The 22,686-nt window shown below is 38.7% G+C and overlaps 1 protein-coding gene across 1 annotated transcript in view; it reads left to right on the top strand.

The window, feature by feature from the left end:
* Positions 1–22,686, top strand: part of efl1 (elongation factor like GTPase 1) — a 158,108-nt gene that overhangs the window by 93,476 nt on the left and 41,946 nt on the right. The window contains exons 16-17 of the mRNA XM_083559045.1: positions 18,851–18,982; positions 22,476–22,623. Coding sequence (XP_083415171.1) covers positions 18,851–18,982; positions 22,476–22,623 — 280 coding nt within the window. The remainder of the gene's footprint in view (positions 1–18,850; positions 18,983–22,475; positions 22,624–22,686) is intronic.

Raw genomic sequence — 22,686 nt, 5'->3', positions numbered from 1 at the left:
TCATCAAGTTTGCTGACGACACTGTTGTGGTGGGCCTGATCAAAAACAACGACGAGACGGCCTACCTACAGGAGGTTAAAAACCTGTAGAGATGGTGCCAGGAGAACAACCTTTTCCTGAACGTCAGCAAAACTAAGGAGTTGATCGTAGACTTCAGCACAAAGCGGTAGCGGTCATACCAACCGCTAAACATCTGTGGGACTCCAGTGGAAAGAGTGGACAGTTTCCGATACTTGGGTGTCCACATCACACAGGATCTGTCTTGGTCCTGTCACACTAACACCCTGGTGAAGAAGGCCCGGCAGCGTCTGTACCATCTGAGACGCTTAAGGGACTTTAAACTACCCTCTCAGGTGCTTAAGACTTTCTACACCTGCACCATTGAGAGCGTTCTGACGGGTAGCATCACTTCCTGGTTTGGGAACAGCACCATGCAGGACAGACGAGCCCTCCAGAGGGTGGTGCGTTCAGCTGAACGCACCATCCACACCGAGCTCCCTGACCTGCACGACATCTACAGCACACGGTGCCGGACCAGAGCCAGGAAGATTGTGAAGGACCTCAGCCATCCCAACAATGGACTCTTCTCTTTGTTGCATTCAGGGAAACGCTTCCGCTCCGTGAAAGCGAACACAGAGAGAATGAGGAGGAGCTTCTTCCCGCAGGCCATTCGGTGTTTAAACCAGGAAACACCCAGGATCTAATAAGCTGGTCCACTCTCTCCATCATCACACTTCTTCTCTGTACATACCTCACCTCTCGCACCACGTTACTTTAAACTCTGGACTTGCACAGCAAAGTGCACTTTATATTTATTTATTTTATACCACACCATTCTGCACACGGACACTTTATGGTCACTCTATACCGCACACGGACATTTACGGACCCTTACACCACACCATACCGCACACGGACACTTAATGGACACTTTACACCGCACCATACTGCACACGGACACTTTATTGACAACCCACCACTAAAATTGTCTATTGTTTACACTTTGGTACACATTGTTTACTGTTTCACTGTCTACTGCCATAAGGATTTTCTTTGTATATAAATTTTTCTCTTTGTTTACATACATATCTTTATATATCCTTTATACCTTATATTTTATTTTATATAGTTTTTATACTTTATTTATCTGCTTTTTTTTCTTTCTCCCCACCCTATTTCCCTCTTGCCGGACCGTCGTATAAAGCATTTCACTGCATGTCGTTCCCTGTATGTATGTGTATGTGATGAATAATTTGATTTGATTTGATTTGATTTGATTTGATTAATGCACGTGGGGAGCGAAGGCTGGGGCGTGTGGTCCGATCCAACAGACGAGCCCCTATAGCTCAAATTGTTGAAGAAGTTAATTCTGTTAATGCTTGAAGAGTCAGGAATTTTTTGGCAGCAAAAGGGGACCAACACAATATTAGGCAGCTGATCATAGCGTTATTCCTGATCAGTGGCAATAAAGTTAAGTCTGGTCAGTGTATATACATACAAGGTATTAGGATGACCCTCACTCAGACCTCCTTACCTTCATTTGTACAATTACTAACATCATTGTGGCTGAATGACCACAAATCACAAAATCCAGTGGATTGTTTTTATTTCTTATTTAGTATGACAAATTGTCAACAAATTGTATTGATCACAATACATTCTACATTCTTTATTTTAAACAGATTGATGTGAAAAGTTTATTGTCCTCTAGAGTGTCAGCATTTATGACTGTGATTAGCAATATAAGGAAAATTCTTTAATTTGTTGAATACATGCTTTTCGTGGGCATGATGGCTTCAAAGCTTTATCTCACCCGTATTATTATCATGTCATGGAATTAACTCGAAGCAGCTTTGGTTAAAAAATAAATTGCACTTTGGATACCATACATGATGGAGCAGGCAGAGACAGTCTGATAGCAGCAGAGAGGCCAGATGATTATTCGGCGGGTTCTTTTTTCTGGGCCATTTCTCCAGTGCCAGCTTTAAAGTGAACACACACACAACCACAGCTGAGAGCAACAGCAGCTGCCAGAAGCACGCAGAGTGAAAAAATGCTCTTTATATAACCTGTGTCTCGGCCAATTGTGTGGTTTGAGGAGATTTCTCTGGCCTTGAATCATTGTGATCTCTCTTTATATATATATATATATATATATATATATATATATATATATATATATATATATATATATATATATATATATAATCACAATGGTGTGTGTGTGTGTGTGTGTGTGTGTGTGTGTGTGTGTGTGTGTGTGTGCAGTATCTTACAAAAATGAGTACACCCGTTTTTTGTATAATACACAAATTACTAGAAATTGAAACTTGGATATATTATTATATATATTATAGAGTAGTCAATGTGCAGCTTGTATAGCAGTACAGATTTACTGTCCTCTAAAAATAACTCAACATACAGCCATTATTGTCAAAATAACTGCCAACAAAAGTGAGTAAGCAATAACAGCTGTATGTCGTTTAACCATGCATGTCCTATTCATCATGTTTGTGTCTGCTTGACAGGACCATACAAATTTGTCTATGTTGTATTAGTGCAGTTATAATTTGGTGCTTTGAGTACAATTCTCTCATACTGACCACTGGATGTTCAACATGGCACCTCATGCAAAGACTCTCTAAGGATTTGAGAATTAGAATTGTTGCTCTCCACAAAAATGACCCAGGCTATAAGAAGATCAGTAACACCCTGAAACTGAGTTACTGAAAGGTTTTCCAAAACGGGTTCTCATGCTGTGCGTCAGGTGCAGAAGCTGCTTCAAAAAATAGACGCGTGAGCGCTGCACCATTACTTTAGAGGTTGCAGAAGCGGAAGGTCTGCTGCTCAGTGCTCAGACCATAAGCTGCTCACTGCAACAAGTCGGTTTGCATGGCTGTCTTCCCAGAAAGAAGCCTCTTATGAAGCTGGCTCACAGGAAAGCCCACAAACAGTTTGCTGAAGACAACCTGTCCAAGAGCAGGAATTACTGGAACCATGTCCTGTGACAAACTTGTTTGGCTCAGATGGTGTCCAGCATGTGTTGCGATGCCCTGGTGAGGGGTACCAAGAAAATTGTGTGCCTACAGTCAAGCATGGTGGTGGAAGCATTATGATCTGGGGCTGCATGAGTGCTGCTGGTACTGTGGAGCTGAGGTTCTTTGAGGGAAACATGGATTCCAACATGTACTGTGACATTCTGAAGCAGAAAATTATGCCCTTCCTTTAGAAACTTGGCCGAACAGCAGTTTTCCAACATAATAACAACCCCAAACACACTGCCAAGAAAACAACTGCCTTGCTGGATGTTAGACATGGTGCTTTTTTACCTTCCGCTTGAGGATGCCCACAGGTGCTCAATAAGGTTCAGGTCTGGAGACACACTCAATCACCTTCACCTTCTGCAAGGCAGTTTTCCAACTTAATAACGACCCCAAACACACCGCCAAGATAACAACTGGCCTACTGAAGGTGAAGGTTATTTATTAAAATTTATTCTTTTACTCTTCAGATTGCTGTCCTATGTACACTTTCAGACCCTTCAGAGCTGTGACAATGACGGAAACAGCCAGATCAGCATGGTAACCTTTGGTCTTTGACCTTCTAAATGTTTACGGCATAGCCTGAGAGCCTCATGTTTATGTTTTCCAAAAAAAAAAAAAAGGGCACATGGAAGGAAATTGTTGTTTATCTAAGAAGAAATCTTAGCTTCTCTTAAAGTTCTGTTCCTCTGTTATCTCCAATAACATAGTACTGGCCAGACAAATCCATCAAGCGGCCTGCAGGCAAAACACTGCTCTTCACAAAGTGTTCAACCGCCTTCCAGACTGCTAATTGGTAAAAAATCATTGTTCTAATTTATTTTTTTGCCATGTGGGACGTTTAAGTGGTTGACCAAGACTAATTTAAACTCTGAATGAAAGCATCAGCAGATGGCTCTGTTGTGTTTCTGATGTTCACACTGAGATTTATGGTCACAATAAGATTTGTAAAGTTATTTTTAGTTAACGTCTGACTGCCAAAGCACATCAGAATAAAAGTTGTGTTTGTGTTTTTATCCAAAGGAACTGAAATGGTCAAAAAGGAGCGAGTCAAACTTGGGTTATGAAATTGCTTACTGCTTTAGAAAAATGTGCTTGTCCAGCTGGCTTTTTATCCATAACGACTTGAAATTTCTGTTCTACATTTGCTATATATGTACATCAACTATAAGATGAAATGTACTGAGAGGTGAATAATGATGATTTTGTTAGAATGGCAGTAAAAGAGAGAAGGAGATATTATCTAGCAGGGGAATAGTCAGTTCTTAAAGTTGATGTGTTGGAAGAAAGAAAAATGGGCAAGCATAAGGATCTGAGTTATTGCTTGACAAATGTGAGGTAATATATTAGTATATTGTAACAGTATTACCATTGACAAAAAGAAAGGAGGTGGAGCTAAAGGTGGCAAACTTGTAGATGTGATTTTCTTTTCAGTGACGAAAATGGACAGGATTAGAAATGAGTTGATTAAAGGGACGGTGCAGGTAAGATGTTTTAGAGACAAGGTAAAAGAGGCTAGATTATGATGGTTTGGTCATGTGCAGTTAGAACATGTGGTATTTCAGAAGAAGAATGCTGAGTATGAAACCGGCAGGTAGGAGGAAAAAAGGAAGGTAAGGGAGGAGGTTTATGAATGTGGTGAGGGAAGACATGCAGGTGGTTGGATTGAAAGAGGCAGATGAAGAGGACATGGTGGCATTGTGATGGATGATCCGCTGTGGCGACACCTAACGGGAGCAGAATTAAACTCGTGTTACCTTGCAAGCTCTCTAGCTTATTAAGAGTAATTCGCTTGTTACATACATGACCCTCTTCATGATGTTTATTTATAAGAAATGTCATTATATAGCATTGAATATCAGCAAAGTTGGTTATATAGATTGCAATAGACTGCTAGGGATGTCTGTATTAAAATATTTTAATTCTTATTGTTACTGCTCGTTCATTGGAAATGTTTGTAAGTTTATCTAAGTTGTTCTCGGAGTTCATGTGTTTGATAAGGGCTAAATTGTGAGAACTGGACAACTGAGTGAGTGCATCTCCAAAATGGCACTCCAAATAATGCAAAGTGTTCACGGTATGTAGTTGTTAGTGTTTACGAAAAGCACTACGGAAAGAAGGAAACAGTGGAGGCATGTGATTGTTTAGGTAATGTTTTGCTGGGAATCCAAGAGACCTACCATTCATGTAGATCTTTATTGGCACATACCATCTAATTAAACACATACTGTGCATCCAGAAAGTATTCACAGTGCTTCACTTTTTCCACATTTTTTTTATTTCACAACCTTTTCAAAAATTCATTATTTTTCTCAAAATTCTATAAACAATACTCCATAATGACAATTATTACAGTCTCCCTGCTTTATGAGGCGTTACAAGGGTCCCGCATGAATTCCTTGTCCGCATCTCTTGTCTTTCATATTCATATTTGTAAATGCCCATGTTGATTACAGTATTAAAAACTTGAAAAGTATTGATTTAATGTACATTTTCAACAGATAAAAATGTGCAATTAAGTTGCAATTAAGCACAAGTTAACTCATGACAATTATGCAATTAATTGCTATTAAATATTTCCCACCTAAATAAGTCCCCACATAGATTTAACAAAACAAATAGGTAATAGGTCCCATTTAATAATTACTGCATGGATGATTGTTTCAGATGGCAACAAGTTTTTTTTTAACCCCAACTGATGCAGTGAGCAGCTTCTCATTTCTTAAACAACCATGTCGGAAGACATCCTGTGGTCGTGGTAAAGATGTTAATCTGTTTCAGAAGGGTTAAAATATTGGCATGCATCAAGCAAAAAACACATCTAAGGAGATCGCTGAAACTACACAAATTGGGTTAAGAACTGTCTAACACATTATTTAAAACTGGTAGGATAGTGGGGAACCATCATCTTCGATAAAGAAATGTGGTAGAAAAAAAAATCTTAAATGATCGCGATCGGCAATCACTTAAACGTTCGGTGAAATCAAATCGTAAAAAAAAACAACAGTAGAACTCACGGCTATGTTTAATAGTGGATATAAGAGCATTTCCAGATGCACAGTGTGAAGGGAAATAAAGGGATTGGGACTAAACAGCTGTGTAGCCTTAAGAAAACTACTTATCAGTGAGACTAATCTGAAAAAGGGCTTCAATTCGCAATGGAAGAAGGTCATATGGTCAGATGAGTCCAGATTTACCCTTAAAGAGTGATGAGCACATCAGGGTAAGAAGAGAAGCAGATGAACTGATGCACCAATCATGCCTAATGCCTACCGTTCAATCCTGTGGGGGCAGTGCTATGATCTGGGGTTACTGCAGTTGGTCAGGTCATATTATGTGCCCAAAGAATGAGGTCAGCAGACTACCTGAATGACCAGGTTATTCCTTCAATTCATTTTTTCTTCCCTGATGACACAGGCATATTCCAAAATGACAATGCCAGATTTCATTGGGCTCAAATTGTGAATGAGTGGTTCAGGGAGAATGAGACATCATTTTCACACATCGATTGGCCACCACAGAGTCCAGACCTTAACCCCATTGAGAATCTTTGGGATGTGCTAGTGTAGACTTTGTTATATATATATAATTTTTGTGTGTGTATGTGATTCATCATCTCATTATATAAACATTTTAGACTGACATGAACTGCCTTGGGATTGACTTTGCCTTTCAGCACACAGTGCCAAATAAGAGCACACACACACGGATGTGTCCTACCACCACCACGCTTCGACTAAACTGTGGATGTTTGCGTTTAAACGAGCAGAAGCGAAAACAAGCAGACATTCCCATAAGTCTGAGCAGCGGGGGCCTGAGGGCCGTGCTGTTACATGTGCTGAGTGTTAAGGAAGACGTTTGAAATGACAGACACGACTGAGAACCCTGTTTTCATCAGATCCTGGCAGCAAGTGCGTGAGTTATGATTCACACGTTCCCAGCGTCCAGAGACTAAACTTTTCTGTCTCCTCACACCTCTGCTTGCGTGACTACAACGTGACACTTTTATTTGAAGGGCAGGAAATGAGAAGCGATTATTTGTTGATATTTAGATCTGTTTAACTCTTTCTTTGAATCTACATAATGATCATGCTGTGAAAAAGGAGACAGGAGCCAGGATACTTTTCCAGTACTAGGATGTGGATTTAAATGATTAGCATATGAATACAATGATATATGCATTAGGAATGTTTTATTTATCTTGTTGCTAAATGGTTCCAGATGTTAACATCTGACATGCACAACCGATGATCAAACTCAGTGGCAAACCCAATGTTTTATGGCTATGAGTTTATTGAAACAATCCCTAATCATTATTCCATGTAATTTAACTCTAGAAATATTGTATCTAGCCAAATGTTTGTGGACACCTCACTGTTGGCTTCAGGTGTTTTTTTTTTTTTTTTAAGAACATCCCATCCACATTTAGTCCTTTATTGCTGCTATATTTACCTCCACTCTTCTGGGAAAAACTCGATTTTTGAGGGTGCTGGTGGAGATTTATTTTCTCATTCACAGCCACAATGGTTTTTGTAAAGTCAGGTACTGATGTAGGATGAAAAAGGCCTGAGATGCAGTCAGCATTCCAATTCATTCCAAAGGTGTTCAATAACAAGATCTACCAAATAGACAGGGGTATTGTCATGCTGGAACAGATTGGGGCCTCCTAGTTAAATTAAAGAGAAAATTTTATGTTACCACATCTAAAGGCATCTTCTACACGTGTCTGCCCGTACCAAATTTGTGGTAAGGGTTTGGGGAAGATCCACATATGGCTGGAAAAGTCAGGTGTTATATAATGTGCAAGTCCCTGTATGTAATTACCATAGTACCAAATGATAATGCATTAGAACTGGCACATTAATATAAACAACCGAACTGTTGTCTAAATCGAAATCTCATTATTATTAGAGTATTAGAAAACTTTGAGCCAACTGTTATTGAAAATTCAGTGACACTGGGCTATAATTACTTTTAATTAAACTAGGGGTAGTTATTGCATTGTTGAAGAGTGAAGAATAACTCACACCTGGCTCTTAACATTGTTTATCCATCTGTGTACTCAACCCTATTTAGCAAGGAGAGTTAGCAAAAAACATACTTTTAGTTCTCCAAGTTGACCAGTCAAGTGATAGAACTTGAAATAGAGGAATTTATTGCTATGTTGGAATTTCTCTGTAGATACTATTTTGTGCTTTTCAAAAAAAAAGAAAAAAGAAATCATCTTTCCTCTCATACGTGGCGCAGATCCTGCGGTTCCGCAACGTATAAGCAGAATGTTCCTCTCCTTAGGATATTTTTCAGCGTCAACCCCCCTCCCCCTCTCGTTCTCCGTCTTTTAGTCTTTGTTGAGGAATGCCTCTGAGACCCAGTCACCTCTGAGTAATTACCTTCTCAGGTTTCAGACCGGGATGGCTGAAAGAGCCTCTGTGTTTTACAGCCGGGTGAAGTCGGGGATCTAGGTTTGTCTTAGAGACGTTTTGCTACATAAAAACAGGACACATCTTGGGCATATTTTGCAGCCAACTAGGGGTTTTATCATCAAGGACCACTTTTAACCAAACTCAGCACAGTTTCTATGTTGTTGTTTTTTTTTTTCTTGCTCTCATCCTACGCGTTTACTCTTGTTATTTTTTCCTCCTTGTTTCCCCCCAGCCCAGAAAGAATCAGTGTGGAAATAAAAAGCATGTGTGCGCCGAAGCCGGAGTAAATTTATGTAGGAATCATTAAAATGCCATTTGAGCGATGTCTCTTTTTTCAAGGCAAAGATTTGCTCAGAGCTTCTGATCAGGTCTGTTTTTCCATCCAGGGACAATGTTGGAGAAAATAGCGTTGAATGAACGAATAATTAAACGGAAAAGTCCACTCTGTGATGCTTTAAAAATATTTGTGATGTACTCAGGTGCTAATTTGTTCGTGGCTGCGGTTTGTTCGTTTTTGACTGTGAAAAAGATAGCAGCTGTCTGACACCACCCGGACACATTGTTAGCACAGTGATTTGTACACTGTTACTTTACTTGCGTTGGCATGCTTGAACAGGTTTGGGTCTCCTAGTTCAAGTGAAGAGAAAATGTAGAGTCATGAAAAAACCTCCACTGTTCCGGGAAGATATTTGAGTTATATGGATGATCGAGTTTAGGGTTTATTTGAGTCAGGTAATGATGTAGGGTGAGGAGGCCTGGGATGCAGTCAGCATTCCAGCATCCATCCTAATGTCATTCATTTGGGTTGAGGTCAGAGCTTTATATCAGGCCACTGAAAATCTTCCTCTTCAACCAATGTAAAGCATGTTCATAGTATGTACACTAGAGTTGAAGAGGTCCAGTCAGCGTTCCAAATCATTCAATGCTTTTCAGGGTTGAGGTAAGAGCTCTATATCAGGCCACTGAAGATCTTCTCCTCCAACCCATGTAAAGCATATTTTAATGGAGCTTGCTTTGTGCATAGGGGTATTGTCATGCTGGAACAGGTTTGTGCAAGTGAAGGGAAAATTGAATGCTATGACATCTCTTACTTTTTGGTAACAGTTTGGCACAATGGCATATGGCTGGAAAAGCTAAGTGTCTCAATTATTTTATCCTTATAGTATTTCTTAAATATCAAACCATGTTAAAGAATAAGGGATACTAGAAGTGTAGTGTAGATGGCAATTTTCTTTCTCCAGGTTGCAAAATGTAGTGCAGCTCCATATATACTATAGCGACAAAAGTTTTAAGACACCCGACCTTTCCTGTCAGATCTGGTTCTTCTCCAAACTGTTACCACAAAGCTAAAGGCACACAATTGTATAGCATGTCTGTGGATGTGGAAACCCAAACCTGTTCCAGCATGGCAATGCCCTTGTGCACAAAGTGAGCTACATAAAGATTTGGTTTATATGGTTTGGAGAGGAAGATCTTAAAAGGCCTGCTATAGAGTTCTGACCTTAACCCTATTGAACACCTTTGGGATGGATTGGAACACTGACTGAACCTGAGGCCTCCTCACCTCTCCTACATCAGTATCTGACTTTACTAATACCTTTGTGGCTGATAAACACAAATGTCCACAAACACACTACAGATTCTAGTGGAACATCTTCACAGAAGAGTGGAGAGTATTATAACAGCAAATTGGGACTAAATGTGGAATGTGATGCTCAAAAAGCGCAATCCATACTTATGAAAAGGTGTCCAGAAACTTTTGCCAATGGAGTGTCTGACACAATAGTATTATTATGGAATTTCTGAGTTTGATTGAGCATGACTTGCATAAAATCTTTATAGGCTGAGTGAACGTATGGAATAAATAATTAAAGCATTGCTGCATCACTTTCCTCAGCTTACACAAGAGCTGATTCCATTGGTGGTGTTCTGAGCAGGGCTAGAAGAGCATTGTGTAAAAAAAGTAGGACTAACTTAAAAATAGATGTATGGATAAAAACCAAAAAACTCAATGGAGAATTGAATCATAAAATAAACCTTTTGCACCACTGAAGATCATATTGATTATGAATATTGGTGTGCTAACATTCAGTGAAGTGGCTCAATATGCTGGCATAAGCAAGATCTCCTTTGTTTTCATAGAAGCCATCAAGACCATATTATATTGTCTCTTCTCATCTTATATTATCCCAGATCATGTTGAGGTAAATTGAGCTTATTTGTCTTAGGTCTTAAGTCAGCCTGTTTCCTTTGCTAATGCGGGGAACGATTAGCATTGATCCCAGTTAACAGAAATTGGTCAAGCAGCAAGTCAGATTCTAGCTAATGAAAAATATGGGGTATGTAAATTTATGTCTTATAAGCAAAGTATGTATTGTTCATTCAAAAAACCAGCAAACTTGCAGCATAGTTGACTGGTTTATGTAACGATTTTTTGTTTCCACACGAAGACATGAGAAGAGCTTAAATTAGCATTTTGCTTTTTAAGACTAGCGGGGCGTTTTCTTTCTACTTTCAGGTGAGCAGGATTTTATACTTTGTCATTAAGTCTAATTTCTCAGTACTGCTGCGTCGTCCCCCCTCCCGCGTAACTGCAGATGATGTGGTTATGATGAAGGGATCCTCAGCAGAAAAAAAAAAAAAAAAGCAGTGTGCCTCAGGCACCAGAGGGGGCAATAAGCAGCAATATAGGTACACACACACACACACACACACACACATGCAGTACACAACAGCTCCCGTGTCCTGTCTTGTCACTTTTTTCAAGTCGAGAATGCTTGAATAGAGTGCTGCAGGGAGAAAAGGGGAGATGACTGGGTCTGGTGATGTCATTATCACAAGACATGCGATCTCTCTCCATCACAGTCTGCTTCGAAAAATCCTTCACTCTTCCTGGCAGCACTTTTTTATGACTCTTATATATTTGTTTTGGTTCACCACTTTATTATTCGCCTTAGGAAAAAGATAATCCCCAGGCAGCGAGCTATCATTATGAAAAACACTTTAAAGCACAGCGTATTCAGTGTTGTCACGTAGCTCGTTGCTTCTGATGAGCTAAACCCTCTTGAAATAGTCGTACGCGTCAACCCAGACCCTCTTCCTGTTTTCCCATGCTTCAGCGAACTGTGACATCTGCTTGACATCCTGTAAACGTCGAGACAAAACTCGTGATCCTTCAGTGAAACGGACAATAGTTCCCTTAGATAAGCGGTCCCCAAACTTTTTTGCGCCAATGACCGGTTTAATGTCGGACAATATTTTCACGGACCGGGCTTTAAGGTGTGGTGGATAAATACAACAAAATAAAACGATTCAACCGTCATAAAAACTGGTATTTTCTAAATATAATAATAAACGTGAATCCACTGTGTTGTTTTTTTGTTTATTTTGCTCGCTTAGGGGGTTAAATTTAGCGGTAATGTATTATGTGTTAGTGGCCGGAGCAGCCTCTTAAAGAAGGTAACGGATGTTGGTGAGACATGTGACCGAGACAAGCATCTTAACATGCATCAAGAGTGAGTCATAGACAGATGTGGCGGAGAGAATCCGGTAATTTTCCAAAATAAAACATCGTTCAGGATCAGATAATAAATAAAACGAAAATGATGTAAGTTATGTATTCTTTCAGTGCGGCCCGGTACCAATTGACCCACGGACTGGTGCTGGTCCGCGGCCCGGGGGTTGGGAACGACTCCCTTAGATGATGTGCATGATTCTAACCACTACTCAAGTTAGCATTGTGCACTCAACCCTAAAGAATTGCTTTATTGTCCGATAAGACTTCAACTTCCCCGACGAACCCGGTACACTAAAATGATGTCATGAGTATGTCAAAAGAAAAACCTCATGAGACACATCAGCATTTAATGTTAGCAAACCAACAAAGCTCACGCTGCCTGTGCAGGTTAAAACACTGAGCGATTAGCGTTAAGCCTTTTTTATTGCAGACTTTACTGCCTCCAGGTGCTAGCCGCATGAATAGGATTAGAGCTTGGGCTAAAATAGTCCTTTAATAAAGCCAGCCTGAGACAAGGAGCTCTGACTCAGGATGAAGTTGCATACTGAAAATGGCTTGCTCTTCTAGACCTCTGGACTCTCTCTGTGCTTTGTAGCATTTTTGGTTCCGTTTGTGCTGTGACTTTAGTGACACTGGTGGAGATTGTTAAGGTGCAGAAAACTGACTGGATATTACAGTTGGGTTCAGAAAAGCTGGATAAAATTATTGTTAGACTGCAGAAAAATGGTAGGCGCTGCAGTTCAAGGTGCTTTTATTAAAGCATGCAGAATGCTGGTGGCTCTTCCAATTGCTTGTATGAGCAACTTTTGTTTTTAGACCTTCATCTGGAAAGAAAAAAATACTTGTTTTCTGTTCTATTATGATGTCATTTTTTTATTTTTTTTTGTCTACCCTGACTTTTTTTTAGTCTTTACCGCAACTCTGTATTCTCCACCAGTGTCCACCAGTTTGCTGCTTTTTTTTTACTAGTATGCTGAATTCTTCACTAATGTCCAACATGTAAATGAATTCATCACTAATATCCAGCATTTTATGAAATTCTCCACCATTCTCTACCAGCATGTTGAATTTTAAACAAGTGTCCAGGACTATGCTGCAGTTCTCTTCCAATATCCAACAGTTAGCTGAATTCTTCACGTTTGTTCAATTCTCAACCAATGCCCACTTGTTTGCTGAATGCTTTACCAGTATGCACTAGTGTGATCAATTATCCACCATTGTCCACCAGTATGCTGAATTCTTCAGAAAAATGTCCACCCGTGTCCTGAATTCTCCACCATTGTCCACCAGTATGCTGAATTATCCACCAATGTCCACCAGTGTGCTGAATTTTTTACCAATGTACAACAATGTGCAGAATTTTTTAACAATGTACAACAATATGCTGAATTCTCCACCATTGTCCACCAGTGTGCTGAATTCTCCACTATTGTCCACCAGTATGCTGAATTATCCACCAATGTACACCAGTATGTTAAATTCTCCAGCAATGTACAACAATATGCTGAATTATCCACCACTGTCCACCAGTATGCTGAATTCTCCACCAATGTCCACCAGTGTGCCGATTAATTTACCAATGTCCACCAGTGTGCTGAATTCTTCACTAATGTCCACCATTATACTGAATTATACACCAATGTCCACCAGTATGCTGAATTCTCCACCAATGTCCACCAGTGTGCTGAATTCTTCACTAATGTCCACCAGTATACTGAATTATCCACCATTGTCCACCAGTCTTCCGAATTCTTCACCAATGTACAACAATTTGCTGAATTCTCCACCATTGTCCACCAGTGTGCTGAATTCTCCACCATTGTCCACCAGTATGCTAAATTATCCACCAATGTCCACCAGTATGCTGAATTCTCCACCATTGTTCACCAGTGTTCTGAATTATTCACCATTGTCCACCAGTGTTCTGAATTCTTCACAAATGTACAACAATAGGCTGAATTCTACACCATTGTCCACCAGTTTGCTGAATTCTCCACTATTGTCCACCAGTATGCTGAATTCTCCACCATTGTCCACCAGTATGCTGAATTCCCCACCATTGTTCACCAGTGTTCTGAATTATTCACCATTGTCCACCAGTGTTCTGAATTCTTCACAAATGTACAACAATAGGCTGAATTCTACACCATTGTCCACCAGTATGCTGAATTCTCCACCATTGTCCACCAGTATGCTGAATTATTATTTAAATCAATTATCATTTCAATCAGTTCAATAAATTTTTATTTGTATAGCGCTTTTAACAATGTGTAAGTGTAAGCTTGTCCTTGATGAGAAAGCCGGTGGCGACCAGTATGCCCCAGTATGTTTAATTTTGAATTCTCCACCAGTGTCCACCAGTATGCTAAATTCTCCACCACTGTCCACCATTATGATAAATTCTCCACCAATGTCTACCAGTGGACGATAGTAGCGATAGTTTGTATACTACCTCTTTTATTGCAACAACTTCTACTAATAATAATAATAGCAATAATAATAAATTAATAAAAGTAAATTTGAATTTGAACAACTAATAATAATAATAAAAGCAGTAAACATATAACAAGAAAAAATAAATAAATTAATCTTAATTAGGTCTTTTTTTCAAAATGATTGGAGTGCGTGCGCTCTGGGAATAAAAGGTCTTAGCGAAACGTTCTATGACTCAGTATCCTCAAAGAATATAGAATTAGTGACAGATGATCAGAGACATTTTTATTGATTTGGTCTCTCCTTGGTTTCATGTGGATCGACTCATGTATCTAGTCACCAGCAGACGTGTGCTGACTGCATTCGGAAATGATGTTATTGTTCGGATTGACCTGCCGGAATCATTATGCGGAGGATGAATCAGTATCTACAAAAGGATTGCCACTTCTTCCTGCCCCATTTAGTGCACTTCTCTATACTGTATTAGGTTCTAAGGTGTAAAGAGATTTAACACAGCATGGAACATTTGTCTTTCGGACAGTAAGGGGACGGTGATCACTGGGAAGAATGGCGACAAGAATTTCGACAAGGTTTCCCGGGGTTAAATTATATCCTTCTCTTTGTTCCCGCTGGGATTTGGAGTGTAGGTGATAAAAACGGCTTTGAGTGAGAGAAGCTGGCCTGCTGCTTTGAGCTGGCTGATAGACTTAAATACAACAATCAGCTCCTGCCCTTGATCCCACGCTCTCAATCTGATGTGCTGAAAAGCAGAATGTACATTTTTATATTTAGAAACTGCATTTATGTGTGTAAGTGACCACTAAAACAAAGAAGTATTAAAGATCAGCCTGATCTTGGAGCTGGTGAATGGCTTTAAGGTAAATATAATAAAAAAACATTTAGAGCAGTGATTATATTCACCAATAATTTAGAATCTAGAAGTTGAAGTGAAATATTTATCATGCTTGGTCGCTGTAGATGTAAGTGCACACTGTGGGATTTTACTTCTATCAAACCTTAGTGTGGGATTTAGTATCAGTCGATTTTGGTACTTCTTTAAAGACAACAAATAACCAAAAGTTTTCACACTTTTACTCAACCTTTAATGTGACACTATGTGACAGACTTGATACAAATTCAGCTCACATTTACAGCATATACATTTTTTTTTTCCCCCATTCATTCCGAATTCTGGTTGGGGGTCATGTAGGATCTAAAACCTACCTAGCAGTTTGACTAACCAATCCACCAGTTCACCCACTCTACCTCATTATACATTTACATTTAACACATCTTTTATAATTTCCTTTATTTAACATGTATTACAATAGTTTTTCGTAATTCTTTTCTCAATTTGGTAATTCAGGCTCCCACCAATGAGAACGCTTTCGTTTTATAATTTCTACCAAAAACCTATGGAAACACACAAAGCCAGTCAAGGAGACCTTTTTCAAAACGCTGCCCATATGCTACATCATTGGGAAGTGTAATACATAACTAGAAAAGCACTATCAACTTTATTCTACATACAAATGTATGTGACGAATGGACATCCTGTGCCACCCAGATGAGGATGGGTTCCCTTTTGAGTCTGGTTCCTCTCAATTTTTCTTCCTCATGCTATCTCAGGGAGTTTTTTTATGGACAAACTTAGAATTAGAAGGAACAAATTTATACATACTTTTAAAACAAATTTTTTTCTGTAAAGCTGCTTTGAGACAATCTCCATTGTTAAAAGTGCTATACCACTTTTTTATATGTCTACAATTGGCTAGTTTTACTGTTAATGATGGTGAAAAAATATATGATGTCCCTCCTACTCAAAGAGATCGGTCAATTTTGCCCTCTTGGCACACTGACCATGGATTCCTGTGTCCATCAGCATCCGAATTCAAATTCTCTCTACGAATTCAGTAGTTTTGTATGTTCTCTTTTTGAGGTCAATCAAATTAAATAGAGTCTATTTGAATGGAATTATAGAACAACAATAACTTGCCTAGTTGCAGGTTTTGTCTGATCTCTTCTAAAATTCTTCTTCCTGTGTACTGTGACTGAGGGTACAAAATGAAACCTGAATGCTAGCTAAAATGTAGTTTAAAACAGAGGATCACATTAGCATCACTCTTAGCTTCTCATTAGTCTATGAGGTTTGGTTAATTTCATTTAGCAGACAATATGAGAGGGTGATTAAATTCCCAGAGAAAAGGCATGGTGGATGTGGATGTTGCTCTAAGAACGCCTCTTAATAGCCTAAACACTTAGGCTTCAGCTGAAGTGTACGCCATTAGCTGTGCTCTTTTCTTAGCTCTGCTATTTGCTATATGGTCAAATGCTTTATTTCAGTTGGAGCTAAATATGAAGTAAGGTGCTTTGTTTTAACTGTTGCAAGGCATTTTATGACAGCGCTGTGCAGTACTTCTCTGTTCTTTGCTCAGCCGTGATAGTGTTATCAAGAATACGCAGCAACAAAGTCACATTAAATGAGCTTGTGATTTACCTTTTTTGTGCAGGTTAAAGAAATCAATTAAGTTTTTGACACTGTAATAAACGTCCATCATCTCTGCAGTTACGATAGATTACATTTTCTTACACACAATTTCCTCTCTACATCGCAGTGCAAAAATGCCACAAAGTGCATCATGGATATGTGCTTTTACCAGGAATAATGTGTTGTATAGGAGTAAGCGATAGCTCTAAAACACATCAACTGACACAAATTACAGGTTATCTGGTTACCCAAACATTTAATAAGTATTGAAAATCTCTGTTCAGTAGCTTTTAAACATCACCAGCACCGCACCCATGCAATCTACAGTGTCTGAGAAATACATCACAGAAACCGGTCATTTTAGCCAACATTGGAACTCTATTTCTATTTGAAAAACGAGGCCCAGGCTGCTGCTGCTACAGAGCTCATTCTAATTCACTAAATTAAAGTTCACCAGCCTTTTTTTTTTTTTTTGTATTAATATTTTTTTGAGTATGTATAAATGTATTTGGCATTTTTTTTTTTTATGACGAATTTCAACGTTTTGCTGCAGTATTGTTTTACATTTATACTGACTAAATATTGCCTTATTTATGATTCAGAATAAAATGTATTTTTAAGTCAGATTTTTTTTTATGATGACTTCGAATCAAATTATGAAGCCAATATGCTGAACTGAATTAAATCCTAACTAGTGTATATCATTCAACTTCCATTATGAATTCCAAATGAAGCATTTATTTCAGGTGGAAAAAAAATTATTTAGAAATTAGTTAGAGCAACTTCTGACAGTTTTTAACACACAGTATATTATTGCCCTGTCATGATGAATGAAATTTTCACACGTTTAAAAAATCTGGTCACATTTTAAAGACCACACAATTCTTCGGAAACATTTTTCCCAACATATTTTTTCTCTAGCAGCAGGGCATAATATTAATTTCCGATTCCTTTCTCAGATTATTCCATCATACTGATAGATCACTGCCCGGTACAGTGTCAATGCACACAGAACTGTCAAAATAAATAGCTGTACTTAGCACTTTCATTTTTTTCTGTTCAGTAGAGATCTTGAAAGCCAGAAGATGTTTATCTACTAGAACAGATGATGAGGTTGTGTGATGACAGTCTTTTCTATTGTCCATTCCTTACAATAACACTTATGGCATTTGGCAGACTTCCTTATCCAGAGCGACTTACAACTGAGTGGGGGAGGGTTAAGGGCCTTGCTCAAGGGCCCAGCAGTAGCAGCTTGGTAGTGGTGAGATTTGAAACTGTCCTTCTGTCGAATGCCTTAACCACTGAGCTACCACCTCCTACCAGCTACCAGCAATTTCTTCTCACAGCTTCTTGTTAAAGTGTGTTGAGTGCAGGTGTCAAGTCAAGTTTATTTGTATAGCGCTTTTCACAACAGACATTGTCTCAAAGCAGCTTTACAGAATTTAACAGTTAAGGTGAACGATGTGTATTTGTCCCTGATGAGCAGCCGTGGCTACTGTTGCAAGGAAAAACTCCCTTAGATGTTATGAGGAAGAAACCTTGAGAGGAACCAGACTCAAAAGGGAAACCCATCCTCATTTGGGTGATTATAGAGTGTGATTATAAATCTTTAAAACAATACGGTGTGGTTTAGTTGGTTTTATTTCGTGTCCGAGCATGCTCAATTCTTTCTACAATGACACACACAAACACACACAGATGTTTTCTCTGCAGGAGCTATTGGTGTTCTGAGTGACCGCTTGGCCTAAAATGACATGTACGATTTCCCCCTTTACCCAATTGTAGTCTGTCAGTAAAGACATGGAGTCTTGAAGTTGATTTAGACAACAAATAAGTAAAGCTTGCAGCTTTGGCACCTTGAGAGGGTAAATGTTCACACACTTTCTTAACTTCAGATCATTTTATTATTTTCTCATAGGAGTTGCATTTCATTGTTTTGTTGTTGCAGGAATTGGTGGGATGGAGGAGTTTATTTTGAAGTCGGCCACTATCTCGTCAACGGCCGCGTGCCCCCCTTTTACACCGCTCAACTTCGAAGCCACGCCCATCGTCAGAGTGGCGATAGAACCCAAACATCCCAGTAAGTATTTGCATGACATTTGTACACACGCACACCAAAAAGTGATATAAACAGAAGTGTGAAAATGGCGGATCCGGCCTGTGGAAGCAATTTTGGCTGTGAACAGTTGACAGTCGGTCCATCTGTGCGAGTTATATGTAGCAGAAATAAACATAATTTGGCTGGATCAAGTTTGAATCTAAAAAAGCAGCACCAGCATCTCTTATGCTAACGTGATTCTCGCCAGATTCCAAGATTTATGATGACGTTTAAACTTTCAAATTGCTTTTGAACTTTGGGAGAATTAAAAAAATTTAATTATTCTTTTGCATGTAATTAGTTGATCCCATGAGAAAATGTTTAATTGAGAGAATGAGCTCGACCGATCGAGTTGTAAAAGGAAACTGGTTTAATTGTAAGTAGCAGTAATCTTAACATGGAATAATCAACACTTTGCTGTTAGAGAATTCTTTTTCCACTACGTTAATCTACTAGCTGCCATTTGTAGAATATCAACTAAAAAAGGTCAGAGGAGCCCTAAATACATTACTGATTATTCATTTGTTAAATTAATGGAAATTGTACTTGTGTTTAAATATAAATATTTTTTTATATTATGATAATTTTCTATACATTTTCATTCAAATCTTAAAAAACTTGTGTGTTTTCACTCATGGGGTGTTTCATAAATACTTTGTGGACAGTATGTGAGTTAACTTGTGCAATTATGACTGATGCACTTTGGGGTAATTTTGCAATTTTTTTTATGCTTTTTACTAGGGCTGTAACGGTACACGTATTCATACTGAGCTGTTTTGGTACCGGGCTTTTAGTTCAGTTCGGTTCAGTGTGAATGCGATCCTTTTTATGTCCGGAACATAAGTAAAATCTGAGTTTCCTCACGGACGTATCAATTGGCGGACCGCAAGTTAGTGTAAACTCCGACCGCACTTTGAGCAAAGTGTCACTGTTTCTTCTGATTATTATTATTATTAATAAACTTGAAAACATACACAACAACTGCAGCGGTATAAAAAATAAATTACAGTTAGTGACTCTATACTGGAAATACGATTTGTAGTGTATATATATATATATATATATATATATATATATATATATATATATATATATATATATATATATATATATATATATATATATAAATTCTATTTTATCTATAGGTAAGTTTGAGGTCAGACCACTTGACTTCTCCCTCAGCCTTGGCAAGATTTTTGTGAACAGATGCATTGTTATACTGGAAAAGATTTGGGTCTCTTAGTTACAGCGAAAGTAAATTGTATTGCTTAGCATGCAATGACATTGTGTACAATTGTGGCAACAGTTTAGGAAAGCTGTGAGTGTAGTTATTAAGAACCTGAATGAAGTACTGTATATTTAGTTCTAATCAGGGAAACCTTGTGAGCTACATGCAGGTAGTTTGAATAACCTGAAAACTATATCTGTGTGAATCTACATATTCTTGTTAGCTATAATGGATTTTTAGCTCCAGCACACAACTAAAGAAGCAGACTATAGACATTGAGCGTGTCTTTGCTAAGGGTAAAAATTGTGTAGGTTTAATTTCTGACATGAATTGCATTCCCAGCTTGATTGTTTTAAGCTTTAATTAGCAGTATGTAGCAGATCAACACATGAACCCATTGCCTGATGTGTGTGGCAAAGCATCTTTAGCATCACAGATTCCATGCCAACCACAAGAAGCTCACAGTAATACTTGCCCTCGTATGAAACCCATTAGTGCAGATGATGGTTAAATGTTTCCCATTTTAGAGCACAAAGGAACTGACTGATTACGCACACGCGCGCGCACACACACACACACACACACACACACAGCTCATTTCAGGGGTGACGTTTGTTCCATGCTTATGCATGGAACAAACGTCACCCCTGAAATGAGGGCATTAAAAGTTTGAACAAAGTTTAAAAACATTTCAGAGTGTTAACACTAGGTGGTGTGTAGACATTTGCAGGATGTGGCACTTCACTGCAGTCAAAGGTAAATTTACATAAACATGATAAATGTCTCAACAAGCTTCCAAGTATGGGAACAACTAAGTACCAAAACTGATATGAAAACCTACAATTTAATGTTAATGATGTCTACGAAGAAGAATCCAGTCTGTCTGGTTACTCTTTTGTATGCCTTAAATACTGTTACACTTCGGAGAGGAGGCAGTTGACAAAAGTGGACTCTGTCATACTTTTGACCTTGCTGTGACCTTGACCTTGTCGAAATCTATTCAGTTTCTTCTGGTTGCAGGGATCAATTGATATAAATCCTAAAAAAAAAAAAAAAATCACACAAGAATCTTGAATGAACAAATGTAAATGAACAGGTAGCCGGACAACCTGAGAAAATTGACCTCCTGCACCTAGTAATATATAAAACGTATAACTCATAAGATTGGTCGAAAAGGGTTTGTGGATTTATTTGTGGAACATTAATTTTGCTGAAAACAAACGTTTGCAGGATTAGCATGTAGAGCACTTCATTGGCAAGCCATTCTGAATGTATAAAAGATGACTGATTGAATTTCCACTTGAGAAACATGCATATGAAATTTGTAGCAAGATGCTTACTTACGAAGTTGAGTACAAATGTATAAATCAATAAAAAAATATATTCATCAGCATGATAAAAGGTGTGCAAATAGCCACACGAGTAATAATTTACAAATATCCCAAATAGTATAGCTATCTATACCAGGGGTCACCAATGTGGTGCCCGCGGGCACCAGGTAGCCCGCAAGGACCACATGAGTAGCCCGCGGGCCTTTTCCAACTTTGTTAAATCATTGTTGATAATTATTATGAGAAATCATTAACCTGATCAGTGTCTTCACATAGATGAATATCATTAATTATTAATAATAACATATAATAAAAGGTCAATTTAGCAAATGTGTTATTTCAGATCAAACTGAACACTGTGTGTATCAAACTGGTAGCCCTTTACCTTAATCAGTACCCAAAAAAGTAGCTCTCAGTTTCAAAAAGGTTGGTGACCCCTGATCTATACTATACTATACTGTATACAACTACTGTATACTACTATACAGTATTCCCCCGCTTTAACGCGGAATTGCATTTGCCACATAACTAATTTGTTTGGCTGATTTTCCCGGTCTCTCGCGGATAGCACGAAAGACCAAAAAACTTAGATGGAATTGTTTTTATGGAGTTTTATGTCAAAATAATGAAATGTATTAATAAACATATAATTATCGATTATAAAATGAAGTAAAATGTTAATACAGTACAGTACTGCATACATAAAATAGCATTTTTGGGGTGGCGTCCGTTTATCGCGTATCGTGGGCGGTTTAGGAACGTGACCATCGAGATAAACGAGTGATTACTATAATACTATATTGCCTCATAGTAATGCTAGCTGTACATTGGCATGGTTTTTTTTTTGGTGTCTTAATGGTTTGACGCTTGTGTATGTGTGCTGAACTTTTGTCTGGCTCTGTTTGCCGATGTGTAGGCGAGATGCCCAAGCTGGTGCGGGGGATGCGTCTTCTGAACCAGGCCGACCCGTGTGTGGAGGTTTTGATCCAGGAGACTGGAGAGCACGTACTCGTCACGGCAGGGGAGGTTCACCTGCAGCGCTGCCTCGATGATCTCCGAGTAAGGTACACACACGCACACATGCACAAAAAAGATCTTTTATATAGCTTGGCTGTGAGCATTATCTG

This window comes from Silurus aristotelis, assembly GCF_946808225.1.
Source record: "Silurus aristotelis genome assembly, chromosome: 13".
Lineage (NCBI taxonomy): Eukaryota > Metazoa > Chordata > Actinopteri > Siluriformes > Siluridae > Silurus > Silurus aristotelis.
Note: the sequence above shows the minus strand (reverse complement) of the source record. Positions and strands in the feature narration are given on the sequence as shown.